Source organism: Ammodytes marinus, assembly GCF_949987685.1.
Source record: "Ammodytes marinus genome assembly, chromosome: 6".
Lineage (NCBI taxonomy): Eukaryota > Metazoa > Chordata > Actinopteri > Uranoscopiformes > Ammodytidae > Ammodytes > Ammodytes marinus.
The window spans coordinates 27859694-27879203 of record NC_137235.1 but is presented as its reverse complement, the minus strand read 5'-3'; the positions used below and the strand labels follow the sequence as shown (position 1 = coordinate 27879203).

General features: G+C 41.0%; 1 protein-coding gene across 1 annotated transcript; it reads left to right on the top strand.

The window, feature by feature from the left end:
• Positions 1-4809: 4809 nt before the first annotated feature.
• Positions 4810-18923, top strand: LOC307252041 (phosphatidylinositol 5-phosphate 4-kinase type-2 beta-like). The gene is made up of 10 exons (XM_080029580.1): positions 4810-5436; positions 10299-10396; positions 11918-12014; positions 12134-12286; positions 12950-13096; positions 14325-14363; positions 14873-14986; positions 15534-15783; positions 16513-16616; positions 17742-18923. The coding sequence occupies exons 1-10, from the start codon at positions 5293-5295 to the stop codon at positions 17820-17822; spliced, it is 1227 nt and encodes a 408-aa protein (XP_079885706.1). The 5' UTR covers positions 4810-5292; the 3' UTR covers positions 17823-18923.
• Positions 18924-19510: the final 587 nt, after the last annotated feature.

The window sequence follows — 19510 nt, the reverse complement described above, 5'->3', positions numbered from 1 at the left end:
TCAGAGTGAATACAGTCACTGACAAGCAGCTGCCTTAGGTAGCAGGCTAAGCTCCTAAACCCTGTGAAGAAAAATGAATGAAGATTAATGTCACTGCTAACTATGCTGACTGTTTGTGAGTGAGGTAAACCTGCTCTAACAGGCCGACTTCATCACACTTTAGGTAATGGTGGTTGCATGCAGGATGCACAAGAACCATATACATTATGTTGCTACAGAACAGTTCTCTGAGAATTACGCATTGTAATAGGCTAAATACGTTTAGCGTACATGTATTTCTGTTAGTAAAGGGCCACCCTTGTGATTTGAATGATCTATGGGGAACTCACAAAACCCAAATTTAAAAGGATAGAAGATGAGCGAACCTGACATTTAGTCTCTAAAATGGGTCTGTCTATTAAAAACAAACACACTGGATCCTATTCTTCCCATAATGCAACTTGATAACATTGATAACCGATCATTAGACTCATCCTGCTTTTTAAACACTCCCTGTTCGCTGTTTTTAAACAGGCTTTCTTTGGTTAATTGGTCTCTCCAAGTCTAAACTGAGACTACCCTTATGACATCATCAGCCCCCAATGACATCATCAGGGTTATTTTGTCAGACAGAACTAGACTGTATATAAACTGACCCAGCTCCTCCAGAAGACATTATACAAACTGTAGTACAACTAGCTTTGTGAAAAACAAATTGTTCCTCTATGAACTTGTTATTTTGATTTAATTCTAATTTCATCATATACATATAATAACAGTGTTGGAACAATTAGCAGAAAATGTTGAATTAGTGAACGATAGAAGACTAATTAGATACTTATTTCCAATGTCTTCTATTTGAAGATTCTGGTTATACTCTCATTTGGAATCATGTATAACAAAGTTGTATTTTCTTTTATCCAAAAATTGTCTCGATATCATCACATCTAACCATTCCCAATTGGTCTAACTCTGCTAAACATTGCTGCCAATGCAGTGCATGAGTGAAGTTACCCCATAGATGTTATTAGACCACAGCCTGTATTGGGTTGTATTTGAGGAAGGTCATTGTGGTGCTCGTCTATACAGTATGTCTTCCAGCAACTTTCTGTATTCAGGCTCTTTTACCTGAATGAGGATATATAAGAATCATTTTTTTTAAAGGAAAAATATCACACATTTATTCGTAGGCCTATGTGAAACTGATTTAGGGTTTCTTGTGACGCATCAGATTAAATGACCTGATTCTGTGACCCGAATTTCAGCTACATTGCTAACAGCTTTAACAATGGCGTAGCCTCAATTGATTATGAATCAGGGTTGTCTTTAAAGCACTCACATAGCTGTGGTGTTGTATGGCTGTGTGAGACTCTACACCTCACCTGTCTAAGCTTTGGTCAACTTAATTTTTCATGCCCAGCATTGACACTGAGGTCATGTCTGATGTATTTGTTTATTTTAGCCTTCTGACTGGAATTTAATCACTTCAAAATAAAAAAATTATAACGGACAGATTTTAAGAGTCTATTAAAGACAATAGTTCCCCATCATCACAGACAAATCAAACTACTTTAAAACAATTAACAGAGTGGGTAATTTAATAAAGTGGTCGATAATGTTACAAAATCCTGACTCCATAACATTATAACTTGTTGTGCATAATGTAGCCCAACAACTTATTACACTTTGGTTCACTTATTACATGACAGAGTGAGAAAAATATTTTGCTTGCTACATAATGTGATAAGTTCAGGGCCGCCGCTCCCTATACGCAGAGTACGCAGACTGCGTAGGGCACCAAGTTCCTGGGGGGGCACCCCAAAAAATTTTTTTTTTATATATATACTGTGTATATATATATTTTCATTTTTTTTTTAATTAAAAAGGAAAAAGAGATGGTCCGGGGGCCCCCCAAAATAGTTTTTTTTTTTTTAAAGTTCATGATAATCATTACATTACAAAAAATATATAAATTAGTTATGAACAGGCATCGTTGTTTTTTCTTAATTGTGTAACCTATCCAGGGGTGGATTACTGCACAGGCATACCAGGCACAGGCCCAGGGGCCCAAGGGCTCAGGGGGGGCCTAAGCCAGAGATACTGATAGTAATTTTTCATGTTGCATAGTCAAAGAGCTCAGTCACTGATGTCAATAACAGGGTCCAAAAAGGAATAGCCTAAATATAAGTACTCATTAAAATGTAACAAGATAGAAATCATCATGGGCCCCTCAACTAGTAGGGGAGAAATACAAAAGCAAGTTAAAAACAACAGCATTAGTAGCTCTGTCTAAGGGGGTTGAAGGCCCCCTCACACATACACAAATAAGCTTTATGTGTGAATTCTAAATTGTTCATATCCACCCTTTATCTGTTGTAATGGGCCCCTCCATCATAAAACATGGGTCTGCAGACCAATCTACTGTTTTTACAGTTGCAGAGTAAAGAGTGCTGCCTGTTTAAGAAACATCTCTAAAATTTCCTCACAAAGTGCACCAGATTGATGCATTTTACTTTAAAAAGGTAAAAAAAATTCCGGGGGGGCATGCCCCCGGACCCCCCAACAAGGTACAGGGTCCCTCCAACAATACCCCATAATCCTGTGGGAAACACTGACTTCCTTAATATGTTTTTGCCATTAATTGTATGTATCCGTGTAGAAAATTCAGTGTACCTGACTGGATAGGGACAAGTGGGGGGCCCTTTAAGAGTGTGTGCCCAGGGGCGCATTATCTCATAATCCGTCTATGATCCTATCACTCAATTCCTTTGCAAAGGCAGTTAGTAGGATACTAGGCAACTTTTTTCTTTTTTCACAAGTTAAGCTGTTCTTTCTGTTAGTAAATGCTGGCAAATGTGCCAAAAAGCAGTCGCAGAGATCTTGCCAGGGCAAAAAAATTCCGCTCGCGCCCTATGGACGCGAGCTTCTTGGTGTTTTTTTTTGGGGGGGGGGGGGGGGGGGGGCATCACTGACAATTTCAGCTTAGGGCACCCAAAAGCTTAGCAGCGGCCCTGGATAAGTTAACCAAAATGTAATAAGTTGTTACATTATGGGCATAAAGTTATAAGGCTACATTATGGGGTTAGCATTTTGTTAAAGCTATAGTGTGTAACTTCTGTCGCCCCCATGAGGAATTCTGAGTAGGCTTATTACAACAACTCTGTTGGTGCATCTACATTAGGTTAGCCTTCAGTGATTGCGCATGGATTGTTCTGCTGTGTGTCCAGGATTTTTTTCTTGGCAGTAGAATCAACAACTGAAACATTTTGTGTGCACCTTTTAGGATTTTCAGCCATTGCGCCTGTGTCAGGGGGCGACACACTGGTTCAGAGCCGGCCCAAGCCTTCAGGGGGCCCTAAGCGAAATATGATTGGGGGCCCCTCTCAAATGTTAGCGCTGCTGAAACTATAGATCTTTGTTAAATATCATTCACACACCCAGTGTTTTCCGCTAGTGCCTCCACTGTGCGGCTGTGCGAAAATATTTGACAGGCGAGATTCAGACCCTCCTAGGGGGGTCCGGGGGTATGCCCCCCCGGGAGATTTTTTTAACCTTTTTAAAGTGAAATGCATGAATCTGGTGCACTTTGAGAGGAAAATTAAGAGGCTAAATCTGAGAAATTGTGTGAACAAATAATTTGGAGACACTGGGTCAGATGAATTAGAAGCTATTGAAGAAGGACACATGGATTTTCCATAAAAATATTAATATAGTAAGGCGTCCCCCTCCCGGGCCGGGCCCAGCAGCAGACCCGGGTTCGATTCCCACCCGCGGTCGTTCTCTGCATGTCACTCCCCTCTCTGCCCCATTTCACCTCTGTTTCTCTGCACTATCAATAAAGCATAAAAATGCCCAAAAAATATCTTTAAAAAAAAATATATATATATTAATATAAAATAAAATATTATGGAGGGTCCTCTGGGTTGGGCTTGGAGCTCTTTTTCTTTTACGGGACATATTTCTCTGTAATATAGTGAATGCATTTAAATGCAGTGTGAGGAACTAAGCAGAAGAACTCTGTTGTCCAGCTACTGTATCTTTTTTTCCACAGACAAGGCTGAAATAGGCTATAGACTATACACAGTGCATGGGCAACTGAGGGCAGCCCCATTTCCAATTGTTTTTAAATAAACTCAATACACACTGTGCATGGATGTGAACGTGACATGATCAGATAATTTCGGATTTCCTCCCAGATGAACTGATTACATTTTTAGGCTATTAAATATCTAGACCAAAACATTTTATTCCTTTTTTTGTAAGATACCTCACATTTGCACAATATGATGTTAATATCAAACACACAAACTAAAAAAAAAAAAAAAAAAAAAAAAAAAAAAAAAAAAAAAAATTTGAGGGGGCCCCCCAGGCAGTCGGGGGCCCTAAGCGGCCGCTTAGTTCGCTTATGCCTCGGGCCGGCTCTGCACTGGTTGGTAAACGCTGCCACACTGAGAAATACAGAGAGAGTTGGGTGGAACTCCTTTGGCTTCAATGCAACAGAGATTTATGAAAAAGTGACGCACTATAGCTTTAAATCATCGACCAGTTTGTAGGCTATTATGGGTTTTATTTATACAACTGAAAATGTATTACCTTATTGGTCGTTATAATACGACTATGGGTCGCTATTGTTACATAGGCTAATGGGCTCTTACAGGGCTTAGTATATTCTGGCTGCAGGCAGCCCGTAGCGTCTTGTCCTGTGCTGTGTGCAATCCAGGTCCAGGGGAAGGTGTGGGAATCCCTTGTAGTTCTGCGGGTGGCCTGCGGGCGTCGCTATTGACCATGAAGTGCGACCACACAGACGCCATCTTGAGGAGACCCCGAACGCATCGCTGGCTGGTGCTGATTGACAACAATCTCAGGTCGCATCAGGATGGGATTACTCACTAGCAAGTAGAACAGCGTCACGTCCATTGGGAGTTACATACGTTAGAGGGAAAGGAGAGGAGGTGCCCGGCTACTGTTGACCACCCTGGACTGTTTGTTTGCACAGCGAGAGATAGAGAGAGGCTTTACTGTAAGCCTGATGGCCGGTTAGCTGCTCTCTGGACTCCGCCGCGGCCTGCTCGGGAGGAGGAAGGGTGGTGACGGAGCAAAATGCTCTACCGCTGACTCCCCAGCAACAAGACAGTTCCCCTGCCCAGAGACTCAGTGCGAGTTGGACGACGAGCACGATGCACTTATAAGACTTTTTTAAACGCTCTTAACTTTCCGACTTTTTTGTTGTTGTTGTCGTTGTGTAGCAGCGGCACCGAGCTCCGACAGTGAGCGCCGTGTTGCGTGCCCTGAATTCCCCCAAGCCCGAGAGACATGTCATCCAACTGCACCAGTGCTGCGCCCGTCAGCGCTAGCAAAACCAAGACGAAAAAGAAGCATTTTATAGGACAGAAAGTCAAACTATTCCGTGCGAGTGAGCCCATTCTCAGCGTTTTAATGTGGGGTGTCAACCATACGGTGAGTACAACCGCAAAGGCTCTTCGACGTCGCTCGCGAGCGGTTTGTTTATGCTGCTGTTTTGATTTAGCTAGCCTACTAGCTTGTTAGCGAGCTGTCAAGTCAGCTTAGGTGCTTTCAGGTCAGCTACGTATATTGCCTACTTCGTGGATATTCGCTTAGTTTTTCCTAGTTTCGTTGGTATATAAATGTGCTTGATGACTCTGTAATGAGCGGTTTTCCTACAGGCTGTTTGCTAACTGCCTCGGTAGCTAGCCGCGGTGGGCTGTGCCTGAAGCATGCGCTTTGCAGGGATTTAAAGTGCATCTGTAAAATATGGCATCATTCTCAGTGTATTTACACATCAGTGGCAGGTTGTGCATTGTCAAGTAGGGCTCAGCATTAACAAGGAGCGATCTTTAAGCCTTGGACGATGCAGTGTTTAGGAGCCAAGTCGTGAGCCGCTGTAGTGCAGGCATGGAGTGGGAGGGGTGTGACAGCCAGCCAGCCAGCAGCCGGAGCAGCAGGTTACACAGATTTTTCAGCCCCACCGCTGGAGACAGACAGCAGCCTTCCTATTGTCTAAATAAACCTGCTCCTCTGAACTTGTATTTGCAGATCCGAGGCTGCATTCAATAACCTCCACGTTTTCTTCCATCGCATCACTTTTCTATAAATAGAGCCGAGAAATATATATCGCATTTACTTTTGGCCGTGGCTGCCTTATGGCTATGTAAAGCTTAGCGAGGGGCAGATTCGACACCACCAGCAGTGACGTATGGAGATGGGTTTGCAGCCAGCAGTTAGCTCCTTCTTCTTGCTTGACGTGCAATAGCCCATTAGTTGGTGTTTGGTCAGACGCCCACTCCTGCTCAGTTTGATTGGTGGTGGTGAAGCCTTCCAAATGGAACAGAGAACAGTTCGTCTCAGGGCCTCTTTTATATGGTCCAGGCCTGAAACTTTGTCCGGTTTTGCACTGCATGAAGGCTCTCCTGTGTATGCGTCCTGTGAATTCATTACCACAGGGCCTTTATTTTGGTTCCCCTCTGGTCACCTAAAGCACATTACTGTCCGATCAGCACTTCATGATCATATGACAAACCGACTCTTCCTTCAGAACTTGAAGTTTAGTTCTAAGTCAATGGTGGTTGAAGGGGAGTCAGTGATTCTGGAAAATGCTTGTTGTCAAAATCACTTTTTGTTCAAATAAGTGTGTGTGCGCTGGAGAAAAAAAGAAGCTGGTGTTATTTATACACAGCCTAGGCTCTGTAAACAAAGGCCCTAGGACTGACCAACCGTAGCTAAAAACAATGCTGTCGAAACTAGATGCCATTGTAAATGAGGGTCACCCCTCAATGATCTACTGAGTATAAAGGTTGAATGAATAATATAGGCTAAGCTACTGATGGGCTCATGCTTTGGCTTTGAGTATTTGGCTTCAACACCTATGTACATATGGACCGGCTTATTGTCACACTTGTTACAGCAGTACTATAAACACATGCTACCTGTGTTTTCATCGCGATAAATATTTGCCCAATATATATAGGGGAAGGTGGGGTGATTTGTGCATTTTGGAAGTTGCAAAACCCCTTGTTTCTAGAAAACCGTGGAAGAAATTGGAAATGTGACCACATATTTAAGAAGAGCCATCCATTTGACTCATCCTGTAAAGAAGGGAGACACAAGGAATAAGATATAAGCACATTTAAGCTCAAAAAACTGTGTTTTGCCTTTCAAAGTAAAATTTCCATGATCAAGGTTTTTTGATTATTGTGTCTGAACAATTATAGACACGTTTGAAAACATTTGACACATGTTTTAGTGCTTTGGTATGCTACACTTTGAGTCTATATAGTTAGCACAATGTCAAACCTAAATTGCTGCATCATGCCTATTATCCAAAATTCTGGGGATGGGGTGATTTGTGCGCAAGGGCCTGGGTGAGTTATAAGTAAGTAAGTAAGTAAAATGTATTTATAAAAGCACATTTATGACAGTTTGCACTGTCCAAAGTGCTGTACATAGTGCATTCAGTAGGTAAACAATGAAGGTAAAATAACAATAACCAAAATAAAAGACGTAAAGCCCATACATCCACATAAACACAGATAGTAGTGCAGAGGTAAGTAAGTAGTGCAGAGGTTAATGGGGAGGAAACACCAGGGTGTACATTGGTGTTTTGAGCCTTGATTTAAAGGCAGAAATGTAGGGGGAATCACATTTGTCAGGTGGCAGTTGGTTCCACAAGCACGGAGTTGTGCCAGTGGCATGGCTGTATACGCTGGTCACCAAAAGAAAGTGATTGTCTACAGTAGCTCAGAAGAGAGTGACATCTCAATTCCACTTAACGACACCACTGATGAGAGTTCAGATGGCCAGAAAGATGATGATGGTGACTTTGTCATTGTGACACAATGACGCACAAATCACCCCACGTAGTGGGGTGATTTGTGCGACAAGACAACTTTTTTTCCCAAAGCTATATTTCTTAAACAGTTTATTCCAGATCCAAAGTTTTTATTGCCAGGGATGCACAACATCCTGAAATATATGTACATATTTGAGTTGGAGACATAACTGTCAAGGCCTCACTTTAAAATCACTTTGAGTAAAAAGTTGCACAAATCACCCCACCTTCCCCTATATAGCATTTTTTCTAGATACAGTGGGTTGGTCCAAGCCACTTTGTTTGCATACCAATTTGCAGAGATTTCGACAAAAAAAATTTTTTGGCAAGAAGCTTTTCTCAAAAATGTCCAACTCCCAGAGTCAGTTGATGGTGACTGACAACAGCAGATATGACACTGTGACAGTGGACATGTGTCTGTATGAAAGCACTGACTTCTGCATAGACATAAATACATAAGAACCACGAATGCTCCCTTGCCCGTTGAATCAAAACACAACACGCCTAATAACAAAGACATTAAGGGAGGCAGCTAATGATATGGTTATCACTGCAGCATCGCCAGCGTTCAGTGGGTGAACTTTGGGTGTCGGGTGTGTGGGTGCAGCATACGCACTAACACAGGGCCTGGTGATTTGAGTGGTGGGTGGGAAGCCCATTTCAAAACATCAAAGAGACACTCCTCATCAAAGTCCTCTACTTCCAGTCAGACGCGCTATGCATTTTTTAACAGTGCCCTAGCTGACTGTGCTGCTACTGCTGCTGGGGAACTCACTCACTTCAACACAGTGTCAGTCGCTGTTTAGATGATGTACAGCAACACCTGTTTGATGCTGTTCATTTTTAAATGCAAATCATGGCCCACTCAACTCTAAACTATCATGGCATCAACTGAAGGGAGTGTCTGTGCTGCTGCTGCTGCACTGTTCTTTTCAGCGAGCCCGTTCAGTATCATTAAATAGCCCTTATACAGCAACAGAGTCTGACCTTTATGAAGGACTACGTTTGTTCACGTCGAAGCCTTCTGTTAAAAACACATTGACTTTAGGTTTTCATGCATCTTTAAAAGTGGAGTAAGCGGGGCGCTCCGGTGGCGTAGTGGATAGAGCGCGTACCATATTGGCTCCGGCCTTCGTTGCAGTGGTCTTGGGTACAAATCCGGCCTGTGGACCTTTACTGCAGGACACCCCCCCCCCTCTCTCTCTCTGTCTCCCCATTTCAACTCTGTACTATGTAGTAAAGCTTGAAAATGCCAAAAAATAATCTTAAAAAAAAAAAGAAAAAAAAAAGTGGAGTAAGTAACTCCGGAGAACAATTTTGACAAACTCACTTTCTGTTGCAATCAGTGAATATCTCCTCACGATCCACTTCCTGTCTGTACTGTGCACCCTGAGAAAACAACTGTCAACGGTTGTGCAAACAAAGGGTATGTAAATCAAGGGGCCCACCGTAGCTAGATAAACATGCCCTTTTACAGAGCCTAGGCTGTGAGGAGATATTCACAAATTTTAACAAAAAGTGATTTGGACAACAAGCTTTCTCCAGAATCGCTGACTCCACTCCACCTTTCAGTTATACCTCACTTGTTGCCACTTAATTGAACAGCACGGTAGGCTCATGTGTTTCACAGGCCTCCACTGACACACATATTCTACCGGAACGGACTCTCTTTAACGATTATATACATGTTATAACAGTGTGGAGTAAAATGTGCTCTTCTTGAATTGTCTTTAGCTATAAATAAGTTAGTTTAGTTATTATATTGTGAATTTGAAAGTAAAAGCTTTGAATAGGACAAATTCAAGTTGGCTGTTGGTTTATATGTCTGCACGCACAGAAAAAATGGCCGATGATAAATGATGCTGCTAGTGCTGTGTGTACTACTTCCCTCTTTTAGTTATATGTCTGTCAGTTTTTCATTTCTTCATAGTTCCTCAAAGGCTGTTTGACTCAACTGTCTCTCTGGAGTGTGGTTTATAGTAGTGGTATACAGTATCTTACATTTCCCCCTAACTGCTATTGATAAGAGGTCTTTTCTGCAGTCCCATCAGTGTGGGCCGTTGTCTGGATGTGTTTGGGTTATGTGAATACGTATTGTTCTTATTTACTGAGCTGGGCATTCACAGCTTTGTTTCATCAATAAGCATGTAACAGTACTTAAGGGAACAATGAACTGCTCGGACAAAATGTTCTCTCAATTTTATCAATATGATGTGGTGTTTAAAAGCTGGTCTCCCTTCTTTGTTTGACTGGGCCTGCACAGCGGTAGAGTACTCTGCGTAGGAGTCTGTTTCGAGCATCATTTTAACCTGCCCTTAGTGGAATTGCAGAAGTCAACAGCGCTGCTTTGGTTGTATTTCATTCCCCCATAATATACAGTCTGTAAGTGTGTGTGTTCAGCTATATCATCTCTTCTCCACCACTCATGTCTGATCTCTCTCTCTCTCTCTCTCTCTCTCTCTCTCTCCCTCAGGTTAACGAGTTAAGTAACGTGCCTGTACCAGTAATGCTGATGCCAGATGACTTTAAAGCCTACAGTAAGATCAAAGTGGACAACCACCTATTTAACAAGTACGTACATCAGCGCTTATAAATACCTGTTACAAGGCACAACCTGTAATCCCTGTGTAATCAAGAAGGTCAAAGGTTTTAAAACTCCTGCTGTCGCTCCAAAATGTCTGACTGTCCGTGTGTCCGTCTTTGCTCAAACACTCCTCAATCGTGTATGTGAAAACATGTGTCATTTACGTGCTCAAAAGGTACAGAATGGGCCTTTAACAAGCCTTGGCACTCATCAGATCCCATCAAAGTACAAAAGCACACTTTCTCTGAAGTGGCCTTATATATGCTAGTGTATTTAGAATGAATGTTTGCATACATAAAGTGACTCCATAAAGAATAGAGATATTACTGCAGGGTCAGGTTGCAGTCAAAGACAGATAGTTGTGAGCACTATACTGAGAAGCTTTGTAATACAAATCATCCTCACGGTTAAGTAGCAGTAAAGGGCTGAAGCAGCTGGTATGTTTTATTTAAACCTGTTATGCTGCAGTTTGCACTGTCCAAAGAAATGTGTGATATGAATGTTCTGCTTTGAGAACTCGCACTTCAAAGTGTTTATCGCCACATACAAAAACCAACCTGCAACAGCAAGCCAAATCTGTTCTCGCTATAATATGATAAGAGGCGAAGTGTGAAATAATGACTATTTCCACGTCTTTAGAGGGGGGCCCAGTATAACCACACTGACTTTGAGATTTTAGATTCATTTCATAGTTTGTTTTTCGTTTCACATTTCAGCTTGTATCATATCTTTAAGGGCTGAAAAGTTCTCAGTTAATAGTGTCATTCCTAAGTCTAAGTCATTCCTCTCTTTGCAATTCTTCACTTGAACAAAATAAATACCATTGGCTTTCTGCCAATAGTCAAAATGAACGATACATGTCAAGTTACTGTATACAGTGTCTATTTACTGTTTGAGCTTGTACACATCTGACTAGTAGTGAATGAGAGTTATGTCTTAGCTCAAATGTCACAAATCTTGATGTGTTTTTGCAATGATAAGTTTACCATGAGGTGCTGCACAGTGAACATGTCTAGATTTGTGTTAACAAGTAGAACAAATGCATTTGGAAAAGGATGTTAAAGCTGTTAATTTCAGCACTTCTTTGTATCCATGTCTGCGTAGGATCCCTACAATAGCAGACATAAATCCAATCCGAAGAAAAACATTTTGCAAACCAATGTTATATTTTATTTTTTATTTTTTTTACTATGGAAAAGGGGTAGGATTAAATAAGTGTATACTTCTTCCTGCTCCTTTTCAGGCATATCTCAGCAATACAGATAATTTGTTTTCTTTTATTTAATTTTTTTGTGAAAACATAATTTTTGTTTATTGTATTTCCATGCTTTTCATTTTGTTTTGTATGTTTGATATGTCTGAAATAAATTGAATCAAATCAAATCAAATCAAAAATGTCAACATCAGTCAGTCAGTCAGTCAGTCAGTCAGTCCCCCTTTTTATTTCCTGTAATGAGCCTGATAGCTTCTGTGTGTTGTTCTCACTGTGTGTGACTTTTGTTCATCAGAGAAAACCTGCCTAGTCGCTTTAAGTTCAAAGAGTACTGTCCCATGGTGTTCAGAAACCTGAGGGAGAGGTTCTGCATCGATGACCAGGACTACCAGGTCAGTCACTGCTGCTTACAAGATACCAATACACTTACTGTGAAACAACACATGAATGAAAATGTATGTGGAATGTCTACGTTGACCTAAGTACTGTCTGTGGATGTTTTGTCGGGCAGAACTCTCTGACGAGGAGCGCCCCACTCAACAGTGACGCCCAGGGTCGCTTTGGCAACCGCTTCCTGTCCAGCTACGACCACCGCTTTGTAATCAAAACCGTGTCCAGTGAGGACATCGCTGAGATGCACAACATCCTAAAGAAATATCACCAGGTAAAAGCCCCCTCAAAGAACCACACACAATCACACGCACGCACGCAGACACACACGCATGCACGCAGATACACACACACCATAGTCATAACCCTAATACTTTCATACAGTATGTTAAAGGGTGTATTCCGAGAATTCTGGAGAATGATTGTTGTATCAAATTGTTGTGTCTATTCCCCCACCATCCGCTACCTGTCCGTACTGTGTGTGCGCTGAAAGAATTCAATGGTGGTAATACACACAGCCTGGTAAACTGGTATGTTGCTAGCTATGGTGGACCCCCTTTGTTTACGTACCAGTTTTCCGAGCCTATGCGGTGCATTAACACCAGATTTCTCTTCAGCGCACACACAGTACTGAGAGGTAGTGGATCGCGAGGAGATATTCACTGATTTTGACCAATTTCGTTCCACAGAATCGTTGACGCCATCTTTTACTGTTTATGATAGAAAATAAGGAGCCTTATTCTTTGAAAATAATTAAAAGAAGAACCTTTTTCCTTTATTTGAATGTAAAGTGGCGTCTGCATGTGAATGATGCTGCAGTGTAGAAATGATCTGACTGTAAAGCCGTGCTGTTGTCCCCATTATTAATCACTTTTCGTGCTGTTTATTTGATTGCTCACTCCCACACTCTCTGTCACACTCTTGTGATTGTCTGCAGTTTATAGTGGAGTGTCATGGCAACACGCTGCTCCCTCAGTTCCTGGGCATGTACAGGCTAACAGTGGACGGCGTGGAGACATACATGGTGGTGACCCGGAATGTATTCAGCCATCGCCTCACCGTGCACCGCAAATATGACCTGAAGGTAGGGGAGCTGCTTTAACTGACACACACACACACACAGACACATACGTACACACACACACACACACATACGTACACACACACACACACACATACACACACACGCACGCACGCACGCAACACACACACACACACACACACAAAACACACTAAACACATAAAAAACCACAAGCACAGAATTCAGTCATGCTTGTCTTTCTACACCTGTAACCACTAACTGAATGAGCGCTCTCATGTGTCAAGATCATATATTGGCTCAAATAAATCTGTCAGAAATAAATACTATGGATTTATTTGAAGCAATGTACTGTATGATCATCTAAGCCAAAAAAATAAACAACATGATTAATGAAAGAATTAAGAAAACAACATAACATTGACAAGAAATAAAAATGGGGTAAATTTTAGAAAATCTTGTCATATTGTAAATTTGTCATGGTGAAATAGGTAAGGGGCTACCTGAGGGATGGGATTCTGTTTATTGTATCAAACTATATTTACAATTGTATTCTGTATAACCTAAAAACAAATCAATTCTTTTTTATATATCAATACTCGTAAACAATCCAAATAATCCTTTTATTTTTGAAATTTTTAAAATGACTATTTTTAGGAAATAATGGGGGTTGGGACTAATGGAGAGAGGCAACCTCTTAATCATTTTCACTTCTGAAATTATTAGTCCAGTAGTGAGTAGTTTATGACGAACAACTTTTTCCAAGTCAAACAATAATGCTAAATATTTTCATGTTTCAGCATTCATCGTTTTATATCATCCTAAATTTAAAAAGCTTTTGATATACACTGTGAACACTTCACCATTAGCTCTGAGAGAAAACTGACAGCTTCATTATTTAAAGTTGAATAAGTGCTGCAACTAACTATTATTTTGATCATATTGAAATAAGTACAAGTTCATACTCTCCTGTTAAAATTATCTGGAGATTATACAGATCCAGCTAATCAGTAAATAACTCTGGGTTTGTGTTTGTTAAGTATTATGGTGCACAATATGCCTACAAATACTGGTGAACACTCCTTCACTCCTTCTATTTAAAAAATAAATCCTTCAAAACATACGCCCTTTTTCTCCTACTAAAAAAGTATTCTCTGGAGTACACAACTTTAGTACCTCTCCTCCAATACTGTTTGATTTACAGTTCTTCTGAAGTATCTCGCGCTTCTTTCAATTAATTCTATTTCTATCCTTATCTCCCCTTGTTTTGCAGGGTTCTACGGTCTCAAGGGAAGCCAGCGACAAGGAGAAGGTACGTTTTTCTTTTCAGTGCACTGACAGCTGCTCAGACGATGGCACAAAAATAAATGCCCTTAGCTCACCTCACCTCAAAGGCAAACTTGTCAAATGACAGCTAAATGAAGTAGTGATAAGTAAGTAGATTTATTTAGTAGTGGCACCTTTAAGCAACGGTGTCATGCTGTCAGAGCATAACACTGTGTGTATGTGTGTGTGTGTGTGTGTGTGTGCGTGTGTGTGTGTGCGTGTGCGCGTGTGGGAGGGAATGTGACGTGCTTGGTCCACAAATCATTTGAGGACTAATTGACCTTATCTCACATCTTGTGTGAATTGTAACACTTATCAGTAGTGTATAGCCTCTATTCATGGCCCTGAATCCTACAGGATGAAGCAGGTGTGGCCCTCATTACCAAACAAAAGTCTGATTCTACATTTTGATGTTGAAAACAGACACAGATATAGAATCTAATATTTCTACCTCTGATAGCAAAACTCTCTCTCTCTCTCTCTCTCTCTCCTCAGGCTAAAGAGCTCCCCACTTTCAAAGACAACGACTTCCTGAATGAAGGCCAGAGGCTGCCCATAGGAGACGACAACAAGAAGTACTTTCTGGAGAAGCTAAAACGGGACGTGGAGGTAAGAAGCTTCTAGTCATTTCTCTGCTAAATGCTCTACAATGTTAACCAGCTGGTGGCTGTTATTGCCTGTGGTGTGTTGGCTGGCAGGGCTCTTGCTAGTATTAAAATAGGAATGAATGCAGCTTTAGGGGCTGATACTGATTCCCCTCATTACCAAGTGATAATTTTTTCATTTAAAATGTTACTTTCAATACATACGCCATTTTGTTTAGGTTATTTCTATTATGAAAAAAAGCTCTGTCCTGATATTCATTTTTGACTGTATCAAACAGACCCATGTGAAAACCTAAATGTGCATATGTGATAATAACCGGGCATAACATTGTGTGTGTGTCTGTGTGTGTGTCTGTGTGTGTGTCTGTGTGTGTGTGTGTGTGTGTGTGTGTGTGTGTGTGTGTGTGTGTGTGTGTGTGTGTGTGTGTGTGTGTGTGTGTGTGTGTGTGTGTGTGTGTGTGTGTGTGTGTGTGTGTGTGTGTGTGTGTGTGTGTCTGTGTGTCTGTGTGTGTCTGTGTGTCTGTGTGTGTCTGTGTCTGTCTGTGTCTCAGTTCCTGGCCACCCTAAAGATCATGGACTACAGTCTGCTGGTGGGCATCCATGACGTGGATCGGGCGGAGCAGGAGGAGATGGAGGTGGAGGGCACAGGAGAGGAGGAGGAGTACGAGAACGATGGAGTGCTCACCGGCTCCTTCGGCACGCCTCCCGACAGCCCCGGGAACCCGCTCAACTGTGGGGGGTTCTTCAGCCCCGGGGAGTTTGACCCCTCTGTGGACGTTTACGCAATCAAGAGCCACGACGGTGAGGGGTGGTCTTTGGACATTTAGCTGACCTACTTAAAGGGATATAGTTCAGTCATTTTGAAGTATTGGGGTACTTAAGCATAGTGAGTCTGTTTATATTATGGAGATGGTGATCAGCGCAGTCATTTCTAGGGAGTTTGAGGGAAACGTGACTGTAGCAGAAGTCAGGCTTTTACTGTTGCAGAGGGGGCCAGAAGAGAAAAACTTTTTTCTCCACATATATAAATGCTAACTTAAAACCGAAATATCCCTTCAATTGTACACTAAACTGAGATTTTTTTCAACAGCTTTAGCTTGCCACCAAACAGCTGTTTATTTTTTGTATCACTCAATCAGCCTCTGGACTGAGATTATTCACAGAGACACAAGAAAACCAAAAAAACAGCTATCTGGCGGCAAACTGAAGCTGTGGATAAAATCGCAGTTTAGCGTACAATTGGAGGGATATTTATGTTTTTACATTAGCATTTATACATGTGGAGATAAAAAAAAAATTCTCCTAGCCCCCTCTGCAACAGTTCCCAAACTCATAAAAATGACTGCACTGATCGCCATCTCCATAAGGAAACACACTAACTATGCCTGATCAATTCATACAACCCCCACTTCAAAAACACTGAACTATCCCTTTAACTTAGCTGTAGCTTGAGAAATGAAGCCACAGCAGCTTTTCTCATTGGTTTTCATGGTGATAGTGAAACCCTGTGGTGTGTTGTTCTGTTGCTAGGTGCTGTGAAGAAGGAGGTGTACTTCATGGCTATCATCGACATCCTCACGCACTACGACGCTAAGAAGAAAGCTGCACATGCTGCCAAAACTGTGAAACACGGGGTGAGTGTCAAGACTGCAGCATGATCCAGCAGTCACATGAAAATGGCCGACAATTAAGCTCCAAAAGGTTCAATATTAAAGGTCACTTATTGTGCCAAATTCACTTGTTAATGGTTTTTCCCCGCTCTGGTCAGGCAGTGGATATTCTTTATTATACAGCATTGTACTCTGAATATCGTTGAGGTTTAACACTGCTGGTTTGACAAACCTAGACAGGAAACTGATGGACACTTTCATCTGATATGTTGTATAGGCATAACAAAGACATCCTCACATTTTTAAAAACAGTCCACAGATGAATCAATCATGAAAACAAGTTTGTTGTAGGCCTTTTGGAATAACATTTGCACGGGAAATTAAATGTTTGTCATTCTTGTATAGCATATTGTAAGTTTTATTTGACATGGACATGACAATTTCATTGGACGAACCAGATGCATTGTTTTAAGTGTATTAGCATAAATGCTAGTTTTCAACAGCTGTCCACAGGAGTCTTTTTAAAAATAAAACAATCAAAAACAGAAACGAGGGGGGCGCCTTTAGCTCAGTTGGTAAGGCGTCCCCCTCCCGGGCCGGGCCCAGCAGCAGACCGGGGTTCGATTCCCACCCGCGGTCGTTCTCTGCATGTCACTCCCCTCTCTGCCCCATTTCACCTCTGTCTCTCTGCACTGTCAATAAAGCATAAAAATGCCTTTAAAAAAAAAAAAAAAAAAAAAAAAAAAAAACAGAAACGAGATTAAATATTAAAGAGGGAAAAACTGATAATAAACAATAAAAAATGCTATATACAGTGGTTAAAGAGCAGCAATATAAAGATAGTCATATATATACATGGAGTAAAGCAAAGGCAGCACGATCAGACAATAAACCAGTTGTAAATTATTCGTGTGAGCACTGCTGATTTCTTATGAGCCATTGTTTTAAGTTCTCTGTTGAAAGTGTTGCTGTTAGTCTCTATTTTTAAATTAGCGGGTAAAATGTTCTATAGTTTTGCCCCCTTTACAGAGAAAACAAGACTGGCCGAAATATGTTTTGTACATTGGCACAAGACAAATCACCATTGATGGAGGCTCTGTCTGTGGCTCTTATCTTATCTCATTTTTTCTGCTTTTCTTGTTTCTTCAGGCGGGGGCGGAGATCTCGACGGTGAACCCGGAGCAGTACTCCAAACGATTCTACGAGTTCATGTCCAACATCTTATCATAGACTCATCTCCTCCCAGTTCCAGCCAGTCCTCTTCCTGTCCTCCACCTGTCAAATGCAACGCACTTCTTTCTCTTCCTCCCTCTCCTCCGTATAGGTCCATCTCTCCTCTCCATTAGAAAATAAAAGTACCTGTATCCTCCCACAGCCACCATCAGGATGCACCAAGCCTGTTACAATATTCCACACACACACACACACACACCACATCCCTACCACATCCCTGGCCCACTCATCCACTACAAGCAAAACTCGTGAAAACCCCCTTTGAATTTGGAACAACATCCCAATATAAATCTCCCTGTTTAAAAACAAAAAAACCTATTCCTCCCAGTCCTTTTCAGCCCCCTACTTACCCTTACACGCCAGCACGGAAACTGTCTCACTATAATGCCTTGAACGAGTGTGTCGGCTTCAGCAGTTAACAGTCCGTTAGTACAGTCTCTACAGTTTCTGTTCATGTTGTTGTTGTTGTTGTTCCTATGATTTCTCTTAGACACACACACACACACACACAGATGTAAACAACTGGCACAAAGGCTGAATGATCAGATTGCATGACAAACTCTTTTGACAGTCGCCACCAGGCTTCTATCTCTCAGTAACAATAGAAAAATAAAAAAAAGAACAGCTAACAAATTGGAACAACAGGGGGATAAAGACATTAATATATAATGGTGTATTAAGTAAATTAATGCAATATCAAAAATGCATGGCTGAACTGTAAATGAGACTCCACCAGTAAGTTGAAACATCAAACCACTGAATTTAGCATCTGAGTGTTATGACAAAAAAAAATAAGAGAGAAAAAAACTTGGTGTTTGAATGTTACGTTGCCATATTGTTTTTGAATCTTTTTTGAAATTTTAACCGTGAGCTTGGTGGAGGTTGGTCTAAAGAAAAGAAAAAAAGTCACATAAAAAGGGGAATTCTGCAGCAAATACTTGTTTTATTACCATAAGGATCATTTTTATATCTTGTTTACATTAATGTAGCAATTTTTTGTGTTTGTATACAGTATTGTTTTGTTACCAACAGACATTAGACGAAAAAAAAAGGTTACTTGAAAATGATTCATTGCATATTAAAGGGAGTTTTATCTTGTTTTTGTTTGGTTGTGCTCATTTCTTTACTGACCGTTGGTTGCAACTACGTGAAACACGATCAGGCTAATACTGTTTAATGAGCTGCTTTTAGATCTTGAAACATGACAATGTGTATTTGTCATTAAACATTTTTTTCTTTTCTTGGTTAACCAAAGTTTATCCCTCTTTGCTTGTTTAAAGAATAAATAACCCTTTGCCTCAGGCGTGGTAGTGTGTTCGGATAATTTGAGTCTGAAAACTCATTCTCGACCTGGCAAACAATGATTCAACCATTTTTTTTCTTGATAACAGCTTATCTCCATGACAACTGAGCCAACCAACGAAGACTGAACTACATTTGAAAACTGGAAAAAAAAAATAGTAAAGTCGTAAGTTATTTTGTCAAAATACCCTCATTCATCTAATTAAGCAATATTATTATTATTATTATAGCAAGTTCCATTAAAGGGGCACTTTTACTGCAATGGGAAGCAGCAGTTACCTAAATAAACTTATAGTCCTCAGTATGGACCAAACATAAAAAAACTTTAATAGACTTCACAAAGCTCCAGTCAAACTAAACTTGGAATTAAAATCAGTACTACT